This window comes from Channa argus, chromosome 12, assembly GCF_033026475.1.
Source record: "Channa argus isolate prfri chromosome 12, Channa argus male v1.0, whole genome shotgun sequence".
NCBI lineage: Eukaryota > Metazoa > Chordata > Actinopteri > Anabantiformes > Channidae > Channa > Channa argus.
The window spans coordinates 12603837-12627109 of record NC_090208.1 but is presented as its reverse complement, the minus strand read 5'-3'; the positions used below and the strand labels follow the sequence as shown (position 1 = coordinate 12627109).

Below are 23273 nucleotides of genomic sequence, written 5' to 3'. Positions count from 1 at the left end.
ATGAGTTTTTGTTTTGGGACTCCAGGGAAATCAGGTGGCCACGTAGTTGAGGTTACAGGGGTCAGCGTCTGTTGCCCTGCAAAGTTCAAGGAGCTAGGCCTTCTATTGTGCAGAGTTCAAACAGCTTTGCACTCGTCATCACCGAGGTCATGCGAGTAGAGAGGAAAAAGCAGTACTGAAATTGTGTAGGGACTGGCGAGCAGCTTGCTTGTTCACACTTCAACCTTGGAAACACACTGTGTTTGACAGTCCAAGCTTGGAATACACCCAACATCCAAAAGCTGAAAGCAGGATAGACAAAACAGGAATAATAAAAACTCCTAGACACTGCAAATACAAATCATAAATAAATAGTGGAAGACTACAAAGGGATGATTTTCACCACTTGGGTGATGACTCAGATTGTATGCTTTTAAACCAGGAAAATATAACTGAGGAAGGGTATAAATGTCCCACTATATGAATATTATGACTGAAGGGCTATCGAGGTAGGAACAGACATTTGTACTGTGTTACTGAGTCGGGGGAAAAAAGAAAAATTGTATTGTGAAACTTAAAAAAAGGCTATTAGTGTTGTCAGTTACTCCTGCAGGTTCATATCACTCAGTATTCAAACCCACAGGTCTCCCTTGAACTGCTTTATTGAACAGTAGATTTTCAAACAGAAAACAGTGGAGAAGTGAGGTAGCCTAGCAACATTGAAACCACATTAAATGACTGTGTGTGCCCACTGCGAAGGAGCCAGGCAGTTGAAATGACAGCGCAGAGCAACCCCAGAGAGAGTGGGATGTGCTGGCCACTATGAAAAATACAAATAGGTTGGCTGTTAGTAGCGGTATACTGTAGACATACACATGCTGCTCACAGAACTGCCACGTACACATGTTAGCACAACCAAATTTTCTCACACCGACTTTCAGGCTCACTTTTACACGAGTGCTAGTGGCCGTGCATTGTTTTGCCACTGTGCAGTTCTCATGGCACTCTAAATAAAAGATGGTAAGAATGTAGCAGAGAAAATCTCCAGATGCTGAGACAAAGAGGTTCAGCCATGTAAATGCCTCCAGGCTGTCAGAGTCCTTTGAGGAGCCCTAGCTTGAACGATCCCGCTGAGGAGATTTATTGGCACCGGCCGAAGAAAGGAGACTCAATTCTGTGGCCATGGTAATATGAAAATTTGCTCATTTGATCAATAAGAGTCAATTTCGTCCAAGGGATGCTTAAAAGCTCGATATCTTTTTAAAACTATTCAAAGGAATGTCGTTTTGATGCTAAATTTATCGTGTCCCTTCTCCTTTTAAGATTAATTGCTGTTCACTTGGAGCTTTCTGCAGTGCCTGCGCATGTATAAACAGAGGAAAAGTACTGTAGCTAATTATCTCGATGGGTGACCATTTTATTGCACAGCAATCACAAGGGAGCTATAAGATTATTACTGTAAAACTGCTCGAACACAAACAGGTTATAAATGAGCTCAAAGAAACCGAACATCAACCTGAGATTGAATCAGGCAATTCAGACACTTCAGCACCTCTTGACAAAATAGCCTCACTTAGGGGTGGCAGCCACAGGCTAAAAATACAATCAGAATGTTTTCTGGCATTTCGACAATGTTGATATTTAGCAGTATTTTTCACATTTCACGACTCTGTGTGAACAATAGGGACAGGAGCAACAAAAGATGAATGCTAATTCATGCTAATTAACTGCACACACTGTAATATTGTCAGGCTGATTTAACTTGATGTGATGTTGGGTACAGGAGGATAGAGGTGATGGGTATATTATTAAGTGCATTATCCTAGTGGCCATTCCTAATTTCCAATCCAAAACTGCTTTTGATTAAATCACAGAACTGAAGAGATCATTAAAATTGCTTAAAACTTAATTCATTTTTAAATGTGAAGATCTCCAATCATAATTACTTATTCTGGGCAAACACAGCTGAGCTCCTGACATTACCTTCACCCATGTTCTAAAATAAATACCTGCTACAGCATTTGATATTTAAAGTTGAAACCTTCCTGAATTTAATTAGTTATACAATTTGTTTGTTAGCACACAACTGCATGACGCACAACAGCATGCACATCATGTATTGATTGTTGCTGTTTAAAAATGTTGAAATCATTATGTTCAGTCCTGCTGCCATAGCTCCTTGACTCATTCATTGACTCACTTCATTCTATTGAACTGGTGACGTTTAACCTGAGATGGCCTTAGGCTCATGGCCAATGCTGTTTCTTTATGGACGCTAAAAACAGCAGTAACAATCACGCATCAATATGCCTTTTAAAAATGTAATACAAATACTATACTAGAATTTTGTGACATGCTGTTACTAGGGGAACTTGCATGTTCTCCCTGTGCTTGTGTGGGTTTACTGCAGGTACTGTGGTGTCCTCCCACACTCCAAAGACACAGGCAGTTGGGTTAATTGGTGACTCTAAATAGCCTGTATGTCTTTGTATGTCTTATTTAGCCCTGAGATAGACTGGCGACCTGTCCAGGGCAAACCCCACATCTCGCTCAGTGACATCTGTGATAGGCTCCAGCAGCTCAGCTACCCTGAGCATGATAAGAGGTTTAGGACAATTTGCATTATTTTGAATGTGTTTTGTCTGACATTGGGAGCTAAATTTTGACGTGTGAGTTTCATTTTTGCTCCTCGACAAACCCAATGCAACGCAAATGTACTATATTGTTCTTATTACCCAAACTATACTCTACTAAAGAATTTGGACTTTAATAAAAATAAAGCCTATCGCTAGCATTTCTAATAGATAATATACATTATTTGCCTCTTTAAATTAAGCTGTCACATTTGTTTTAAGTAAAATGACTAATGGCAGCATTTGTTGCTGTATTCTCTGCTGCTTTGCTGTCATCGCAGTCCCCACATAATGAATGGCGAAGTGCTTTCTTTCATGTGTTCATATTAAAGCCCGTCCCTTCCCTTAATTGTTTTGATATGCATTTGAATAAGATTTTTTTTCCCCATCTTATCTATGCTGAAATGATTTAACCTACAGAGTAGTGACAGTTCCACTGGAACAAGTGCATAATTTTACATTTAAGTGTTCTACTTAATGTGCTCATTTTCAAGCTGTCAAGGTCATTCGCTCGAGTGCCATTAGCAAAGAAAGGGGCCCTTTTTACCAGGTAACATGGCAGCTGCTTAATGCCCCCCACTCAAAAGGAGCATGCCACACAGTTCTAGTGCAGACCATGGCAAGCGGGCAGATACAGGAATTTATTTATATAACACACTTGCTGATATAAGAAATGTAACAACTATATATTTGTGCTCTTAATGGGCTTGTGCCATATTGTCTCTGAACCCAGCAGCCTACATTTATCTGGCAATCAAGACCAATGGGTAATGTCTCTTGTGTGTCTGAGGAGAGGGTAAAAGTGGTAGGGAGTGGAGGGTGGGGGGTGGTTGGGGGAGCTGACACCATGAACCCCTGATGGCCTTTCTGCTGGGTAGCCATGGCAACATCTAGCCCAGCCGTTAATGAGGCACAAGTGAGCTGTTGACAGAATACTGATTTGGGTTTGACATCAGCCCTGATTCAAATCTGTCAGGAGGTCTGGATGAAATATGCACCCTGAGTTTATAACTGCACATAAAATGACCTTGGCCTTGTGTTTGTACTCTGAATGCAAAACATGCAATTGATGTTACTATCTAGGTAAATACACTGTACATAAAAAAACTGGCCAATATAATAGTCCTGGTTACCGCTAGTTATGGCTGATGGGTGTATATTTTAATCCCATTCTGAACTCCACCATTTACAGATAAATGGACCCTTTTTATATCATATGAAATGAAGCAAATACAAAAATTCTGACTAAGCATGTGCCCTTCACATGTTCCTGTGTGGTTGAATTATTAAGATTCTCAGCACAATGGGTGGTAGGAGGGTGAGAGGAGCATCAGTGACTGGCACAGTAATGACGGCGCCTGGGCTCATCTCACATCGCTGCTCTCTGATTGCTGACCTTACACAAGTACCAGAGGTTAGTGATGCTTGGCACTGCTTAGCTATGAGAGTGAGGCCTTCTTTTGTGGTGCTGCCTCACTGAATCCAAATTAACCAGCGGCTTCCAAATCGCTTTAGTTACCCACCAGTGCAGTGCTGGGCCTCATTCCATGATGTAAATGATTACTGCAGTAATAGCACAGTGAAGGGAGGAACTTTTCTAATTCTCCAGGCTTGTGTTAATTTAATCTAGAGATGAAAAAGACACACAGTCATATTTAGTCAACCTTTGTTTTGGTTACCAAACTGCTTTCAGGTAACCATTTATCCAATGGTTGAAGGCTTTTGTGGTCTGATGATATTATCTTAGCACCCAACATATACGAGTTGAATTAATCAGATAGTTTAGAAAGATGCAACATCAGCAATTAAATCAATGCAACTGATTTCTTTCGATAAACGTAACTTTTAGTTTGATAACACAAACCCCGAGTATTCAGAAGGAAGCTGTGCAACGAGAGATGCAGTACGTTCTATCCTCCTAATGTTAGGTTTGGTCACGGCTATGCCAGAAAGACTTTGGCTTTATAAAAAGTGGATGTTACAAATTGTGCATACCAAGCGTGGTTAGCCTGGCGGTGCTGTAGGTTTAGTATGGGGCACCAAAATAATTTAGACGCAGCCAGGGCATTCAGATCAGTCTAATAAAGTCTATAAAGCCTGTGCCATAACTGATTACCCACAAAAATCTTATTTAATGTAATTTTAACTAATTATAAAAAATGATCAAAATAAATGGGAAAATCTAGTGAAGTTAATAATGTTTTATTTAAGGTTGTATTACAACCAGATTCAACACTAATGGAATAACAGTAAGGTGAAGGGTTGAAGCTGGCTTCAGATACCACATATATACTTAAGCTTGTAAGTTAACTTAAGTTTTCTCTTTCTGCATAAATATGACCTAAAATGTGATCGGATTTTAAAAAGTCTTTCCACAGCATCTTTCTCCTTTCTATGACATTACATTTCTTTAGCTTTAATTATTCTTTGGTAGAACTTGTGTGTTTAGGGCCATTGTTTTGCTGCAATATCCACTTTCTGTTGCGCTTCAGTTCACAGATGGATACTTTGACATTTTCCAGTAGAATTTATTTGTGCAGCTCAGAATCCCCTTCCATTGATGTTATTAACAAGCTGTCCAAGCTGGACTACTGTATTACACTCTTGTTGTCATTGGTGTTGGTTGACCACTCATAACAGGGATGTAGAATTGTTTTTCTATTTTAAATCAAATCTGCCTGACAGTAGATTGTTACAATATATTTGCAACTCTTTCCAGTCTAGTGGGTATTAACAATCCTTTCTTTTGAAATCTCTTCTGTTTGAGCCATGACACACTTCTACAAACCTGTGTCATTAAGTCACGATCAGACTTTCACAGAGTAGACACTGGTTTCCAGCTGGTTAAGTGTAGAAGATTTTGTGTATAAAAGGGTTTAACTTCTGGCTCTGAGTAGGACACATGAGTGTTTGGGTCTGTTTAAGAGCACTGGAGTTGACATGTGGTTGACCAGTCATGAATTGGAAACTAGGTTGGAAACTAGGCTTCAGTGATTTTACTTTACTTTATGGGGTTTTCCAAAAGAAGTCAAAAAGTAGGTAAAGTGATGCCTTGGAAAGTAACATTATACCTTATTTGACATTTGATGAACAATAATATCTAAAGTAGTACTTTTGACAAGTAACTTAGTCAAAATTGTGCATTTCTTTTGAGATGCCTGTATATGTATTGGATTCACTAGTCAATAAGCTGCAATAATGGCAGCTACAGCATGCGAAGACAACAAAATAATAGCAATGAAATGTAGTTGTGTTCCTTCAGTGATGTGAAAACGGCACACCTCCCACCTCCTCTCACTTGCGTTGTCTTAGTTTGTGGGCTTTGCATTGAAAGAAAGAAATTTAGTGTTCCCAGGAAGCCCGTGCCACCTGTTAGCAACCATTACGGTGTGACGTGTTGTCGATGCATTCAGCGACTGTAGTGTCCTGTGCCCAACAAGAGCTAGGTGTTCCTTTTTTATTGTACCTAACAAGATTTAAAGTATGTAAAAGAAAACAGAACGGGGTATGAACATTTCTGTGCTTGTAATCTCACCTCTAATATTTAGTCCTTCCAGAAATGTGCAAAATTGCAATTGCAACTATTAATTCAACTACTTCCCCTTGAATTCTGTGGAGACTTTAATTTAAATAATTTCAAACCACTGTATGCATCACTATCTTCTAGGAAACCTGTCACAAAATTGGGCATTTTGGGCAACAACAATCACAAAAGGGGCTGTGAAAACCTGAAGGGACTGAATATTCTTCCTTTACATGCAGTACATATGTATGCATGCATGTTTTTAAACATTAATATATGCAGGAAGCCTCTGTGCATGAAAAGCAGATATGCTAACGCTTCAGTGGAGTTTATAGTAGCTTACTACAGTCTACAAACGTGCAAAGACAGCACTGGAGGCAGATGAGCAAATTTATATTCAGTTTACTTGACGAATCCTACAAACCAAACAGGGCCACCACTGTGTACTTTTTTCCCTGCAGTTTTGTTCATCCATTCTTTCTCCAGTGAAGGCCCACGGTCTAAATACGCACACAAACATACACAGACACACATCAAGACATACACAAATACACTTTTATCCCGGATTCTATCCCCTTACCCCCTCCCATAGTATCTGTGGGGATGTTTAAACACCAGAGTAGAGTTGTCTAAATGGTAATTGCTTCTGAAAGGATGATTTGTGGCTGTATCAGAGGGGCTAACTCTCCTCTCAGTGCTGAGCGAGATTAGCAGTGGATCTTCAGGATTTATCACTCAAGGCATGCGGATTAACACCGCGATGAAGTTTAAAACAGAATCAGTGGTGACCTCATCGTTTTAAAAGAAATAAGAGGAGCTTATATCAGCTCAAGCCATTATCATAAGAAGAAAAGGAAGCTAATCAGCTTTTTTTAAATGCTAATTATTCCTAATGAGGAAGCATTATCAAAAAAAAAATTTACTCTTAGACCAAATAAATCATAAGTTATAAAAAGTATTTTACATGTTTTTGAATTAAACATTGGCACATAATGATATATAATCAACAATGTATTGTGCAGTTTTGCTGATCTTTATTCAGGCTCACAGTAAAGCCTGATCCTCTGATCAAGGAGCTAAAATTGCACTTTTAGTGGAAAAATTTGGCCAGTGCTGCGTGTAATTAAATCACAACTCCATCTGCTATTCTGTGTGTCAATAGAAATCACACCTTAGTGAATCACAGCGGAAATAAACGAGATTCACTAAATCAGATTGTACGTTAGAGACATGTCTGAGTTCTCCGGGGCCCTCCTTCTCATCCACAATGCAAAGTAAATGTATGTATAATAGGTTTAGCTGGCTAGATATGCTGCTGTTACAGGTTTATCTGTGATGGAAGGTGCATTTTATGGCATTAGAGGAGACCAGACAAAGCATTAGTTATAAAACAGCTCCCTGTAAATAAGATTCCCAATGTTTTAAGACTTAAAAGGATGTTTAGTATCTCCCATCATTAATCATTAATGGGACATCTGCATTTGTGGCCGATCCTTTGTCTCAATGTTGTGAGAAATGGTTTCCGCAATAGCTAAGATGTGATTTTCTGAACACTGTCAATGTTAATGTATTTACATATATTATTTATTTTCATTAACGTTATTTCATTGTACACAGAAATGTGTCTGTCCCATGTGTCTAGTCATCAATTTGATTGCAGAAGACAGGGTCCACAAGTCAGCCACCATGTTAGGAAGGAAGAAAAATACATAGAGTAACCCAGATAATTTAAGGACGCTGGTCGTGCTGCTACAAGTGTAAGTGAACATCATGTGTATCATGGCTGCAGCTTAAAGCCAAACTGTGATAAATGGGATGAGAAAATGAAGTTGTCATTGAGCCAGGGGGTTCCATTTTGCACATTTTGGCTGTGCTATATTGTCTGTCACAGGGGTCAGACTAACATTCTTAACGTTAATACCATGGAATTAAGCAATAAGGTCCAATGTGTTGTTTTCCAGAGCTGTAAATAACTTACCTGCTCACTGTTCTGGTCATAAGCGTGGAATGACTGTAGAAAATAGCCTGCCAATACCAACTGCAAGCAGGTATTATTACAGGGAATGATCTGTCAATAAGATTCTATCCCATGACTCCTGTGAGACCAAATGACTGGAGTGTACTGGCCACATCCCGGTGATAACTCAAGTCTAATTGACAGGGCCTACACTGCCTCCTGGGGCACAGGAAGACTGACGGAGCTAGAATAGAGATTAAGGAAGGAAGTGAACGAAGGTGAGGCAGCGGAATGAGGTGTATTAGGGGATAGGGGTTGCGAAGAATGAGGATGTGATGGGTAAGGGATCACTGATCAACTAGCAATGACCGCGGGAACACTGTCACTTTCTTCGCTTGCCATGCCTGCTGGCCCCGACAGCAATCCATTTGAGAGCATCCCGGTGCTAACAGAGTGCTAACACCCAATCAAACATGCTGGAAGGAAAGAGCCGAGGCGCTCCAGCCCGGCCTGGCTTACACTTGTATGAGCAATTCACCTCTGACTGACCTGTTTAGGCATCTTAAATAAGCCATGCACATCATGGCCGGCAGAGATGCCATACTCTGGGACCCAAAGACAGCCGCGTGTTTGTAAAAGCTGGAGAGTGCTTTTTGGAATTAAAGAGGCCACAATGTTTGTTCTCTTCAAGGTCAAAGGAGAATAAAATACAATTTAAAGGAACATGGAAAGAAATGTTTGTAGAACTTAGCTTAATACAACGGACAAGAGAAAAATATCTCATATTTTGTCACTACTTTTGTTTGACACTTTAGCAATAGAATAAAATATATCAGTCATTTTGACACAGCATCTTATTCTGTTGAAATCAATTAACAGAATTAATTAAACATATAATAAAAGGTCATTGGATTACAGCTGGGTAGTTTCCATACTACTTTAAAGCAGTACATTCGAAGAGCACAGCCAATCCTGCTACTTTAATGCCCTCTGGAAAGGTCAATGTGGGCGCATTGATCAAGAGTTGTGCAGTTGTGACAGGGTCGGCAATGGTGAGAAAAGCACTTAGGCAGATTAAAAGAACAATGTTGTATTTATAGCCTTTAGTAGCTCATTATCCAGAATGATTAACCGATCACTGACAAGCTGTTGATTTAAACATTTTTTAAAAAGCCAGCAGAATATAGGTTTAATTTTTTCCCTAAAGTGGAAGGATTGGTTCTGTATTTATCCTTCATTCTGAGTAATTTCTCTAGCATTGCACATAAAATAATTTCTTGTCTATGTAGGGATGAGATCAGAATTCGATATTTACCAGCGGCATGACTGGAGTTGATGCCATCTGAAAGAAACTGCTATGGTTCAGTTCAGGTTCAACCTGAGCTCGACCAAAGATCAGAGGAAGTGAGCTGGGGAAGGCAGAGTCAAATGGCATCTGTCGATACGGTGTTGGACAGCTTTTGCTGGCATCCAGTTTGCTTTGGTTTTCCTAACTCCCCTTGAAATGTTTGGTGAGAATGTAATTAGCTAGCGCTGAGCAGGCACCGTCTCATTTGAGAGGGGGCTCACTGGCGGTGTTTTTCTTTCCTCCTTCCCTCGTGTGTTACTGCACACAGAATTAACTCTGACAAAATGATAATTAATATTTGTACCTTCCATTGTTGTAGATGAGAGGGGACGTGGGAGCACCAGTGCCCGGAGCCAATGGAGGGCACTGCCAGACTGGCCATTATGCCAGCTTTTTATTTTTGCTTTTGTTTTTCATTAAGCCAACCTAGTGATTTTGAAACTGTATATTACAGTACATGTAATATTTTTTTTTTCTGTCCTCACTTTGTACAGTACAAAGACTAGGATTTTGTTTAGCTTCGCTAATGGACAGGTGCTTTTTCCAAATATTAAAAATAACCTTTTTTTTTTTTCTCACTTCTTTGGTTTCAGGAAGTGGGGGATGTGGGCAGGAACACCAAAGAACCAGTACAGTCAGATGGTGTATGAGAATGGAGAGCCCTGCTGGCAAGGAGGATCACGCACTACCACAGTAAGTACCATGTGTTTTACACAAAACCATACATTTACATTTAGTCATTTGCACAGACGTAATTAAACAATGATGATGAACAAGGGACATTTGGAACATTTCGGACCTTAAAGGCTGATTGAAAATAATCATATGTATGTTATTAGGCAACACCAATGGGAGCTTCATATATCTTCAGGTCACGGTGTGGTAAATCATCACACAAACAAATCCCTTTTCGGTCTCTAGTCATTCAAGCCAAATTACAAAACAGCTCTCTTAATTTACCTGAGCTGCAGAGAACAAAGTCGTTTATATTTAGCTTTTCTCCATCACCGCTTCATTGTAGGTCAATAAAAAAAGCTGCGCTTACGATAATTAATGTTAATTTATTACTAAAATTGCAGTTTACGGTATTTTCTGGATTGTTACCTCTGGCTTGACGAAATCCATAAAATGAAAATATAAGAGCTGCTTTTCAAACACCAGTAGAGGCAAGGCCAGCATGAAGCAGGAAAGGGCGACTAAAACAGTCTTCAGAGGAGTTGATTTACCTGTAGCGTACTACAGTGGCTCACATGATCAATACGCTGTGGCTCCGTTTGTAATGCAGTTGTCCAAGAATCACAGGGTCAGTGTCTGGACTCTTGGTTCCTACTCACCCCTGGTGTGGGCTCCTCATATTGTAAGTCGCTTTCTGCTGATTGACTAAATATAACTCCGTAGAAAGGCAAGACTTCAAAACTTTCTGAATTTATCAAGACAAAATCTAAACATGGAGGTTTTGATATAATCAGCAGAACAGAAGGAATACAATTGTCTCCCAATATAAGCCTGTCAATATGAAGGCTTGGTTCTCTCTGCCTTTTGACTTTTTATGGATCTTTGGTTTGGTATGGCCACATGCTTATCCACTTGAGATTTAGAGCTGCTACATAAACACTGCACTTATTACGCTGGTGCACAGAGCAACAGTTTTCACAATGTCTTTGAAGAAAGGTCAGCTGATATTAAGATATTAAATGATAAGATCCTCGAGCTTCACACTTTAGAGAACACTCACCCACCAAGAAACGGTGCTATAAATAATGACTTTAATTATGCACTTCACAAGTAAATAAAACAAACATTACAGATGTAACCAATGCTGCTGCTCAGCAGATTGGTCCAAAGATGTTTGGTCCCCCTCCTCTGTCAGTTGACAATGGCTTTATGGTTAATGTTGCTTTGATTTCATTCTCCTGTAGCTTCTGCTCCATTGTGCCAGTCTTCTCTCCTTTTTTTATGAGATCCATTTACATTACTGAGAGAGAATTTGCTCAGTTAAAAATGTTGCACATTTAATCGTTTTCTTTTGCCTAGCCCCCTCTTCATATCACAGTCCAATAAATGTCATTTGCAAATGTATGTACTCATGCCATCCAGGGGCCCCCTTTGAAAAGGCTAAATTGAATTCCTTTGATGCAGCCCCCTAACTGTGTGCAGTCCACAAAAATGAAGTCTCGTCAGAAGTCGGCGCTCATTATATTTAAAATGTTGAAGCTCGTCTTTGGGTAAGGCTCGGAAACACACTTCCCTTTTTACACTTGAGTAGTCAGGCCAGCGATGTATTGTTTCACTGGTGGAAGTCTAGATAATGCAAACTCGAGCAGTGTGAAGTGTAGCTTAAGTCTGTGGGGAGGAGTGAATTCAGCTGTTTCGCTTATTAATTAAAGTACTAGACTTTCATTGTTACACGTGAGCAGTCCCCCATTATGCACAATCCCCCCATTCTTGTACATTTCACATAGGCCTCCAGTGTGTGTAGGCACATTATGAAGCAAGCTCATCGTCTCCCTCGTTGCTTTTGCTATCTTTGAGGAAAAGTGTGCTTCAGCAGGCCCGTCAAACTTCTCTTCCTTCCCAAGCACCACTCAGGAAACAACCTACAAGAACAGGGACAGATGAACACTGATGTAAATTTGTGATCCATGGTTCAAACACTTCAAAGATGCTTCTGCAAAGACTCCTATAGTGCAGGGTCAGGGTCAGACTCTATGTAGTACATCAGCTGCAAGAGTAATGAATACGCTTAGGGGAACTCTGAGATCTATGTAAACGTAATCAGAGGTGGCACAATACTGGACCTTTTAAAGGTCAATATACCTCTCTAGAAAAAAACGGTTTTAAGATCAAGTCAAATTGTGATGGTAGCAGAAGATAATATTAACAGTAATAGGTTTTTAATTCTAAATAATAAAATATTTTTTCCCTTAAACATTTCTCAGTCAAAAGCTAGTTCTTTACCAAATAAAGCCATTGTGTACTAAAATCAGTTCACAAATAGGTCTAAGGTTTGGATCATATTTCAAAATACAAAAAAAGACACCAAGACGACCATCTGAAGAGTTTTACATAAGGCTTGCTGGTAAGTGCACTACTAGGCTAGTTGTGTTCTTTACAAAGGTTTTTGCTAATATACTTAAGTGAATGTGCAGAATTCAATTAAATTCCTTAATGTAAAAACCCTAAGTCAGAACTACTGACATTTATAGGTTTTCACAGTTAAAAGCTCATGAATATGGAACTCAGATATTAGTTGATTCCACAAGTATAGACAGGTCCAAAGCAAGTGAACCGATCTTAATATGTGACAGAACATGAATGTAAGTTGCTCGTCATCACAAAATCTGACCCATCTATGGCCAACACTGATGGCACCTGCACGTCAAACCCGAACTTCCAATAATCACGCACATAAGAAAACACTGTCTCACCGAGCAGCACACACCCACTTAATATATCTTTGCAACAAGACACAAAGTGATATAACAAAAGAGTCTATTTTTAATCGAAGTATGGGACAAATCCAAATCAGCAGTTGTAACATCCTCAAACTTCACCACAATAGTACCTGTCAGGTTCCCATCTTTCCAACTCTCCAGGTGCTTTTGTTCGCCAGAGGGATTGTCTGTTCGGGGTGCTGTATGATGTTAAGGGGTTGCCATGGAAACCTCCTAGAAAAAAAAAACAAGTTGTTTTTCCCTTTTCCACTCTTTTGCAGAGGGCGTCAAAGTAACCCATTAAAGCCATGACAGTGGTAATCACATCCTTCCCTGTCCTGTTCACACGTGGGGGCGACAGCAGTGACGTCCCATAATGCCACAGTGTCCCGCAGTCAAAGCAACACTTCGCTTCTAGCACGCTCTGATTGCAGACTGGGTAGTGATGAAACTCTCCGTGTTTTTCGAGCAGAGACCTGAATATGTTGGAACCTCCAGCTCCGCTAGCGCTGTATCTTTGCATAATTCTGTCATTTGTACTGAATCCCACAATCTCATGTGGGACAGCATCTTCAATCACCCGGGTTTGTGAGATAAAACTGGCTTGGCTCTTGATGCAGGCTAAGAAAGGCTCCTCTCTCCACACCACCTAAACTTTTCTGTCTTTGTGCTTTTCTAGGTCACACTGACATGCGGAACAGAGACAGCCTTGCGATCGGTGAAGGAGCCCAGCAAATGCCAGTACATCATGGTCTTTCAGACTCCTGTGGCCTGTCAGCCGGTGCTAAAGCAGAGGGGCATACACAGTGAACTGTGACCCCGTTCCTTACTGGCCTAGCCTAGAATAACTTAGCCCCTGGTGACAGGCGGGGGTCCTGGGGTCCCCTCTGACATCTGTGTTGTCAGAACACGTACGATATACTTCCCAGCAACTCTTACTAAGGTCAGGACCAGATTTTCTCTAATATGGTTCCGAGACCACTTTAGTTTTCATCTGCTGCTACAGTGCTGCTTTATTTTTGTGACATGTTTTGACTGCATCTCTTCTTACAGGGGATTACGGTTCTGCTGTTTCAACTAACTGCCTATTCAAAAACATGATAGCCTTATTTAACACCTAAAGTCTGGTGATATTCTGTATTTTTCTTATTGTCAGCATTGCCTGAGCGGCGTATAGCTTAGCTGCTGAAGTTTATTTTAAGATGATCCCACCTCTCCCACGCTTTCTTGCTGCCGTAAATACTCAAACACGTAGACGTCACATGACTCTTCTGTCCATCGGCGAGCGAGGGATTTATCTCCCTGAATTTACAGCCGGTTTGCTCCTTCCTTAAGAATTGTTTTCTGTCCAATCCTGTCAAAGTCTACTAACTTACAAAGAGAGCTGAAGAGGAGGTTTGACGGCTTTTTTCCCCTCTCTCTGCTACTGTCTTTGTCTCCCTTTTAACTTCATATGCTCAATCATTTGCATTTTTGTACTAATGTTTTAATTAGTTTAACAAAAACACAAAAGTAGTTAATTTACGCAATATATTTTTCAACATCTTATGATTTCTATGAACATACAGTATAAAGCAGTTCTCTCTGCCCTAACTTAGTATTGACAGCTAACTAAAGCTAAGCTTAAGAGAAGATTTGTGATCCGTGTGGTGATCATCTTGTAAAGGGGGGGGGTCCTGTCCGGTCCTTGAGAGCCCCCCAGCCTTGCTTGATTTCCAACACTCATCTTCCAGCTTCTAATGGACGGAACACACCTGATCCACGTAAAAACAAGCAACGCTGCAGCTCTCAAAGACCACAGTTTCCTGCTGTAGAGCATCTAAATCCATCAGAACAGTATTTTTTTTTTTGGTGGTGGGGGGGGGGGGTTTCCTTTTTACTATTTCAACTGGTCTTAAAAAAACTCCACTATATGTACCTTAAAAGATCCAACATTACTATATAAACTGCTGAATACATCATGTAACAAGTCAAGCACAAATAAAATGACTGTGTCCTTCTACCTCATATTTGTTGCTTTATTATAACATAGTTTGTCTCCGTGTTGCTTTTACCAGGTCAATACAAGTTTAAAAACAGCATCTTGTGATTCAAATGTGTTAATTTATGCTACAGCTACATTAGCTACTAATGCATAAACTAAATACCATCTCACAATATTTAACTATACTAGCCTTGTATACCATCTCTGCACGATTCTGCCAGGGTTAGCAGTCTGCTTCTCGCTGTGTATGGTAAGTATGCTGCTGTTATGCAACAGATTGTAGAGTTTGTGCAGCAGAGCCCTTTGCTCATTAAGGGGGAGCTAAATCAGCTGTCAGGTAGCCAATAGGCTGCCTGATATATTTCTACCCTGTTGGGGCAGCTGGGTGGCTGTTTGCCTGCTAGCAATGCAATAGCCTCAGGGCCCGCAGCCCAGGGACTGCTGCTCTTTATTTATTTGGCTTCAGCTCCCATACACACACTCTGTTTGATGGCGAGTCTAATTTGCTCTCACAGTCATTTTTCAGAATAATGGTCAAGTTTGTTGAAAACCAAGAGGGATAAAAGACATTCGTGCGAACATCTGTGAACATAAGCTTGAAATAACACGGTGTACAATAGGTTTAGTGTTACTTTAAACTTTTAGATGCTCCGTGGAATGAGATGTTATCATAACTAAATCTGTCAGCTCTCACTGTAATTATGTTGATCTTTCATCTGTAAAACCAAATACCCGACTCGATTCTAAGGATATAATCCATTTTTATTTCTCACAGTCTCAGGGAAACAACACAGTATTAGTGTATCTTTTAATGTCTCCCTCATTCAGTGTTTCAGAAATGCAACAGATGCCAAGCCTCATGTCAACAACAAAAAAAAACTCACTAAGGCTTAACGGGCTCCTAACTCTACCAACAGCTGGAAAAGCTGCCAATCATCAAAGACCGTGTCAAGAGCCACAGGCTGTCTAACATTACATTGCATTAGAGGCATCTGGAGAAAACAGTATATTGCATCTTTGCCATATGGTGACCATGTGACGGCGTCTCAAAGAACTTTTCCTTGGATAAAACCTGCCCTTACAATGGACAGTCTACAGGTATCAACAACTCCTCGCTTCACTCAGTGTTCATCATGTTTTAAATTACTTGCGTGCTTCACCCCACACAGCGTGGGTGGGAACCACACTGGAAATGGACAGTTATTTGAAGGAAGGAAGAAAAAAAAACACTAGAACTGTGAGTTTCTAAACTGACTGGCCATTGATGTGTTGCTACAGATCAGAAAAGGGATGAAGGGAGTGGGAAGGATTCAATAGGGAAACTGAGCACATGCTGTGCACACACAGACACACAAAAGCACATACTTACACACCTCCATTCAGCACATTTGCACATGAAGGGGCAGGGATGGAAAGTCTTTCCAGTTGTGCGTGGGCGTATTTGTGTGTTGACTCCAAATTGCTAAAAGGGCCCAGAGGCTTTATATTGCATTAAATCTCCGACTCAGCTTTGTAGAAACTAGTTCAGGCTACCTGTTCTCTGTAGCGGGAGACAGCGGGGCCCTCGCCGAGCTGACTGACGCCCACCACATCCCAGTGCTGCTTTCACTCTTTTGGAGATTGTTTTTAAGCTTCCGTCTTTGAAGGAAGCCCAGTTATACCCTCAGGGCTGAAAGGGGGGAAAAGGGCGCTTGTGTTGAGACGGCGCGCGACAGTGACATCCATCTCCCCCACGTCCACACTAACTCCAGTCTATTCAATCACAGCACTGACACTTCACACTCAGCCTCTAGCCTATGTATTTTTTGCAAACACCACAGTTCAAGAACAGAGGAGATACTTTATGACTTAAAGTTACTATACATGGGCCATGATTCAATGAAAAAGAAAAAGAAAGACTGTGGCCATTTGATTCAGCTGATATGAATTTAAGTTCTATCAAACTATACATAATTTAGTGTGTTTTGCGGTGATGGAACATCAGTTCAGTAGTGTACTTAACTACAGTTTTTCAAATAGTAATTTTCAATTTATTTGACAGCTTTAGTTACTATTTAATTGTTGAGTGTCATAGAAAATATAAATCAGCTAATAAATTGTGATGAATGAGTTTATGGATTTAGTGTGATCACCATTCTGTAAATACGTTAGTTTAAATTAGCTCCACCTTTACAGCTGCAACAGTGATGTTTACAATCATTAATGATAATCCAGTATGCAGTATGCATTATTCGGACATGAGTTTTTACTTTCAGTAAACTGCTTCAGTTAATGGTAATACTAGTTAGAAGTAGAACATCTGGGTACTTCTCCAGCACCTGGGGTTTTAAATATTAAAAAGTATGTTAAAGCACCAAAAACTAAATACAAGTTTCATCAGCAGTAAACTGTGGGCACTGCGCAGTAAACGTTCCTGTTTCAACCTGCTACTTCACCTTATCACACAGTACTGGGATGTAGTTTTCACGGAAAGCTGCAGACCTGTCACTAGTACTCAGTTTGAGAGTTGATGCTGTAACCTTAGAGCATATTTTGGTATTTATGAACAGTGACTTTGACTATTAATATTTTTAAGTTAGATATTTTACACCTCGATCGGAGAAAACCTCAACCTCTAACCTCTAACTGCCACATTTGTCAGTGTAAGAGCTGCTTTACATCTTTCTGCTAAGTTATTATTTCTAGAATGGACTAATTATACTATAATTTTCTAGTAATGTTAGTCAAATGAGTTGGGGTGGCTGCACATGTGTAGTACAACAGGTTGCTAGAAACCAAGTGGTAAGAAAATAGCAGCATAGAAATTGTTAGCTAAGGTTGGGACAAAATTGCTTTTTGACTGTATAACATGACCAGGTTAGATTTCCATTTCCCGAAAGAAGCTCGGGTGGCATTTAGATGGAAAAGTGCAGCTTGATGTTTGGACTAAAATAAATCGTCATAACCGTTTCGGATCCGCTGCAAGTTTCTAAGACATTTTCTGGATAGTGTTAAAGCAAGTTAAAACATTTTGCCTAAGATTTTGGATTTAAATTGGATTGTGCCCCAACGGTCAGGAAGGCCATGAGAAGTCCAGTCGACAGTGTGCTGAATGACAAGGCACCACAGCAAGTCTATTTTAAAACGTGAACCACAGTCAGCCACGTGGAGAGAAACACAAAGTTCACATGACTTGGTGTCATCGGTGAAAAACCTCATTACATGTCTCACATCTATTATTTCGGCTTCTGCAACCATTTAAAGAATAGTTTACCAACAGTGGGCAAAAGGACCTACTGGTTGTTCCAGACCAAGAAGGCTGGGGCACCAAAATCTCCAGAGTTTACCGAATCCACCAAGGCTGAGTTTCTAGTTTTCATTAGTAAGAGGCAAACTGTGATATTTCTTCCTCAAAAGTAGTTGCAAAGTTTCACTTTAAAGCTGCTCCTTTGTGTCTTAATTAGGAGTTTTGAGAAGCTAAGGGGCATCGTCTTCCACCCAGGCTTATTCTATTTTTACTGTGCAATATTTCAGAAAAACAAGAAAACAATGTGAAAGTTGCTGTCTAAATAAAGGCAAACAAAGTCTGAGGCATTAACTAGAAGTCTACAGTATGTAAAACCACTGGTAGATATAGTGTAGAGGGGCATCAGCATCACATTATTGCTTTTCTCAGCAGGAGAGCGTGCTGACACCAGATAGGAATGAAGAGCAGGGAGGGAATTAGAGATGCAGATGAACAAAGACTAATATTGACAGGAGGGAGGGAGAGAGAGCAGGAGGAAGGGAAAGATGCACAGATAGAGAAATAAACAGCAACAAAAAATGACAGAAACCAACGATGCTTGAGGGAAAACTGAGCTAGAAGAGGAGAGGAGAGACAAACTGTGAGGGGAGGAGCAGAGAAAGAGAGAAATGTGAAACAGGGTGGGAGGGAGCGAGCGAGCTGCACTGCCTAACTGGTGAAGACTGAATGTTTGTGTGTTTGTGCTCTCACGTCGGCGAGCGAGGCTCAACACTTCCCCTGTTGAGTGGATGAGTGTAAGCGTGTCGCGGTTGGAGGCTGGAAGGCCGAGCTGTGATAGCATGTGGCAACCAGGAGCCTCCCGCAGTCGGCTTCATCGCTTGCAGCAGAGGAGGGTGGTCGAGAGGAGGGTCAGGGTCTGTGCAGACAAAGAACAAATGGGCAGCTCTTTACATAAATTGCATATAGAATAACTATAACACAAAAAGCATATTTGATTTAGGACAACTAGTAGCACTTCCACAAAGGTGAGTCATGTCGGTTTGTACCGTGATGATAACACGTGCACTGCTTCAAAACTGTGAATTGATATCGAAACACAGACAAGCTGAACTGACACAATGGTTGTGACACCGTTTACAAATGAAATTAGCCAACAGGAATGTGGGTGGAGCTGCTGCACGTGTTTGCACTGTTTGGGATTTAGTTTGCTCAATGATGGGGAAAAAAAAAACCTAATCTCCAATTCAGCAGTTTACTCGAGCGTTGAGTAGAGGTCACAAATTGTTTACATTGATAGAGGAGCCAATGAGCTGCTCATTAGGTGACAGGCAACACTGCGGGTAGACTGTGTTCTATTAGCTGCAGGTTTCAGTTCCTGCTTTTAAACACTACATGCCCAGTACGAAACAAACATCTGGATGCATTTAAAGGCCTTTTTCGTGAGATGTTGACATCAGCTATTATTATTTCTCTCCATTTGTATTTAGCAGCACTGGGTTCTGAAATAAACATTTTAATGTGTCATTTAGGTGTGTGTGTGTGTGTGTGTGTGTGTGTGTACCTCTGCAGATGACAGTGTCAGCTGCTAAGATGTGGCCCGGTCCTGTGCCACCAGCGCCCTGTAAATAAAAGCCGCTGACAGGCTGGAACTTGATCGACAGTGGCAATCCAAACACTTTCCTTGCTCTTCTGTGGCTGCGTCTCCCTCTGCAAATTGTTGTTTTTTCCCTCTCGTAGCCCCCATTAGGATGATAGATGAGAAGAGATGCAGAGGGGATGGTTAATCTTTCAGGGGGGACAAAAACCAGAGAGAGGAGGGAGGAAGAGAGCAGCATGGCTTCTACATAAATAAACAGGATGTTGGGATTTAGCAGGAAAATGTGCAGAGGGGAGAAAGATTACAGCGTTCACCACTCGCAGATAGGTGATTGAAGGCCGAGAAAAGAGAAAGAGAAGGGCACGGAGAGGAGAGCAGGCCCGAGCGAGGAGATCGTGATTGAAACAGAGCCACTCGGATACGGATGAAGAAAGAGAAGAGAGAAGCCGGGATATAACGAGAGACACGAAGACGGAGAGCAGCGGGATCCTGGTGGGCGAGGGGAGGGGATTCTGGAGGGCTATACTGAGCTCAGTTTCTCCACAGGAGCTGCTTAATGAGCGCAGAGTTTGTAAGTAATTATTGGTTATCAACCTGATAATAGTCATTGCTCCATTTTGTGTTGCAGTTTCCACATACTTATACAATTATGGCAATTATTAACAAAGCCACGTCCTTATGCCGCTGCTTTGCATTTCTATCGTACAAAGGTTTTACATTTAATTTTTTTTTTTTTTGGCAATAATCATAAGAAAAGAACAACTTCAAAGTCAAAGTCAGTAAAACATCTACAAAAGTAATTTCATGTATTCACCCTTTTCAGCTCATATTTCGTGGATGCAGCTTTATACATCTGCAAACTGCACTTTTTCATTCTTCTTCGCGATATTGCTCGGGCTCCTCACAGCATGATGCTGCTGCCACCACCATGCTTCACGGTGGGGAAGCTGTGTTTGTGATGATGTGCAGTGTTTACAATAAAGCTTAATTTTGGTCTCATCAGTCCAAAGAGCTTCAGACTCTCCCACACGCCTTCTGAAGAACTGTTGCTAAAGGGTTATGGGTTTTGTTTTGTTTTTCTCCTTGTCACTCGGTCGCAAAGCTTGGACTGCTGAGGAACCAAGGCAACATGAAGCCTACATTCAGTCTCTAAAAGAGTTGGTGGCTTCGGAAGCTGAGATGGCAGACTTCTTCCTTTTTCGTTTTAAGGATGGTCTGTAGTTTTATACTTTGCCTCAAACATTGCTTTCAATACTAAATGATGAATTTCCTATAATCCAAGACATATTTAATGACTTTCATCCATTCACTGCTTTTCAATAATCTTTTCGCACAGCTGTTTAGACTGTTGTTTAGATCTTGTGTCGTGGATTTTGGGCAGGATTACATACTTAGTTACTTTAAAGGGCAAAGCCAAAGTGAATTAACAGAGATGCAATGCTGTAAAAAGAATAACAATAAAAATGTTTTAAAAATGTTGAAAACTTTACACTAGTTTTGCAAATGACAAGGCAATTTAGCTTTTAAAACCAACAGGAATTACATTTATGAAAGAGGAAAACCTAGACGGCGTATCATAACCTTGCTAGTTTTTCCTACAGTTCATATTTGCTCATGTGATCATCAAGCAAGTGGAGCTATGCAAAAAACAAAACAGAAAAACTGAGTGTTAGTATGCTGAAGGTGGAGCTGGAAAGAGATAGAGAAGAAGAGTGATAGGAGAAGCCAAATGTGCACAGCAGCTGCCTCCACCGTGCAGGGAAGTCATCCATTCTAAGGGCAGCAGCAGAATACCTGGTAGCTTTTCATTAGCAGGTGAGACACACTGATAGGATCTGAGGAAGTGGACGGATGGTCGGCCAGACAGACAGATGGCTCTCTGCTCCATTACCCTGGGACAGAGCACTGGACACATCACACTCTCCACCACCCACACACACACACACACACGGTTGTAAACAAACAGAAGAGAATAGAACTTTACTCTTAAGAGGAAAAAAAGACTGCGTTGGGATCTACAAGTCTGCAAAAACAAAAAGAAAAAAAACTGAAGAGATGTCAAATCACAGGGTAGCTTCAGGATTTAGAGCCTAAACAATGCCTTGAGTTATGTTTTTTTTTTTCCTTTTTGTGAATGAAATCTGTCCTTTAAATAATAGAGCTTTGCCTTTTCTCTCTCTTTCTGTGGAAATATATGATTTAAATTTCAGATGAGTGCTGTGAGGGAACACAGACAAGGCTGCTGTTCGGCTGAAAAAGCAGAGAAGTCAGCAGTTACTTTTCCAGCCTGTGTTGATTCAGTCATCAATTACAGCAGCAGCAGTCGTGATAAATAAAAGTCAACAACTGACTAAGAGCAAAGCCCCGTCGCTGGCACCCGTCCAGCGCACACTGCAACATATTGAGTTATAGACCTACAGTATCTGCCCGCCTGTATACACACATCATTGATCTCTATAAGTTCTTCTTCAAAGTCTACACATTTGATCAAAGGTAGTGGGCGGTGGATGGCATTTTTTGAATGCGCAAAGACCAGAGATACACCTGAGGATGAAAAAGGGGGGGGGGGGGGGGGGGCGTCTTCTGCCGCGACAGATCTGGATCAAAAGTTGCTATTGCAGAATCAAAGTCGATGCCATCAATATTTCATCACAGGAGAACCTGCTGGTCGTCGCACACCCCCTGCTACCTTCCCTTTCCAATATTTTTTCTTTGGCTCTTCCTGGCCTGGGCTAATGATTTTGGGGGCTACAGGCCTCCAATAGAATTATTTTATTTCCCCAGATTTTGCCTCTGACATGCAACACGGTAACCCTCTGAATCAATCAGTCCTACTGACAGAATGATGTCAAATCAGGCTCACTGAAGGCCGCGGGTTCAAATCCCTTGGCCACCTTGGTGCTGATCCCGAGCCCAGATATTAAAAAAAAATTTTTTTAAAAATAAATAAAGTTAGGGTATCTGGCATAAAAACTGCCAAATCAATGACCCCTGAAGGGACAAGCCTGAAGCCACTGATCCATATTCTGTTCATAATTCATGTTTGAATAAACTACTTTTGTCTAACTTCCAGTTACACCTAAAACATCCAGTAACTAAACTGAACAACACAGAGTCCAGCAAATGTGAGGATGTACTTCATCAAGCACATTAGTTAAACTTCAAGAAACATCTTATACATACACATACCATAAATCACTGGCCTCTTGGTTAACCCCCCCCCCCAGATGCTCTCCCCTGCCAGAAAGAGAAGGTGGTACCCGCTGAATGTTTAGCACTGACCTAATCTGAAGCTGAAATACTCTAAACCATTTTGTCTATAAAGAACATTTTAAAAAAACATTGTACATTTAGGATGTGTTCACATTCTTTAGCAAACTGGAATTTTGTAGCAGTTTTCTCTCCAGTTTACCGTAAGTTACCGTATGTTTCTGACACTGTATCCAAAAAAGCTTTTTAAACTTGAGTTTTAAACTTTGCCACCCTTTTTCGAGCATATGGCCCAGCCTGGCTGCACTGAATAAAGAAATAAAATTGAGAAAACATTTCTGTGAGGACGTTCTTTAAGATTTCGTGCCATGTGTCCCACTGC

At 40.8% G+C, this 23273-nt stretch overlaps 1 protein-coding gene and 1 long non-coding RNA gene across 4 annotated transcripts in view; one reads left to right on the top strand and one right to left on the bottom strand.

The window, feature by feature from the left end:
• Window positions 1–14881, top strand: part of LOC137137991 (glucosidase 2 subunit beta-like) — a 116968-nt gene extending 102087 nt beyond the window's left edge. For both annotated transcript variants that reach the window (XM_067524876.1, XM_067524875.1), the window contains 2 exons: window positions 10034–10133; window positions 13554–14881. In XM_067524876.1, coding sequence (XP_067380977.1) covers window positions 10034–10133; window positions 13554–13691 — 238 coding nt within the window. In that variant the 3' untranslated portion in view covers window positions 13692–14881. The remainder of the gene's footprint in view (window positions 1–10033; window positions 10134–13553) is intronic.
• On the bottom strand, window positions 10140–22786 carry LOC137137992 (uncharacterized). Of its 2 annotated transcripts, XR_010915880.1 has the most exons (4): window positions 19646–22786; window positions 18835–19000; window positions 13006–13108; window positions 10140–12037 (listed from the first exon to the last, which is right to left on the bottom strand). It is a non-coding gene; the product is annotated as an uncharacterized lncRNA (long non-coding RNA). The 2 variants fall into 2 exon arrangements; XR_010915879.1 differs by having other exon boundaries at window positions 18835–22786.
• Window positions 22787–23273: the final 487 nt, after the last annotated feature.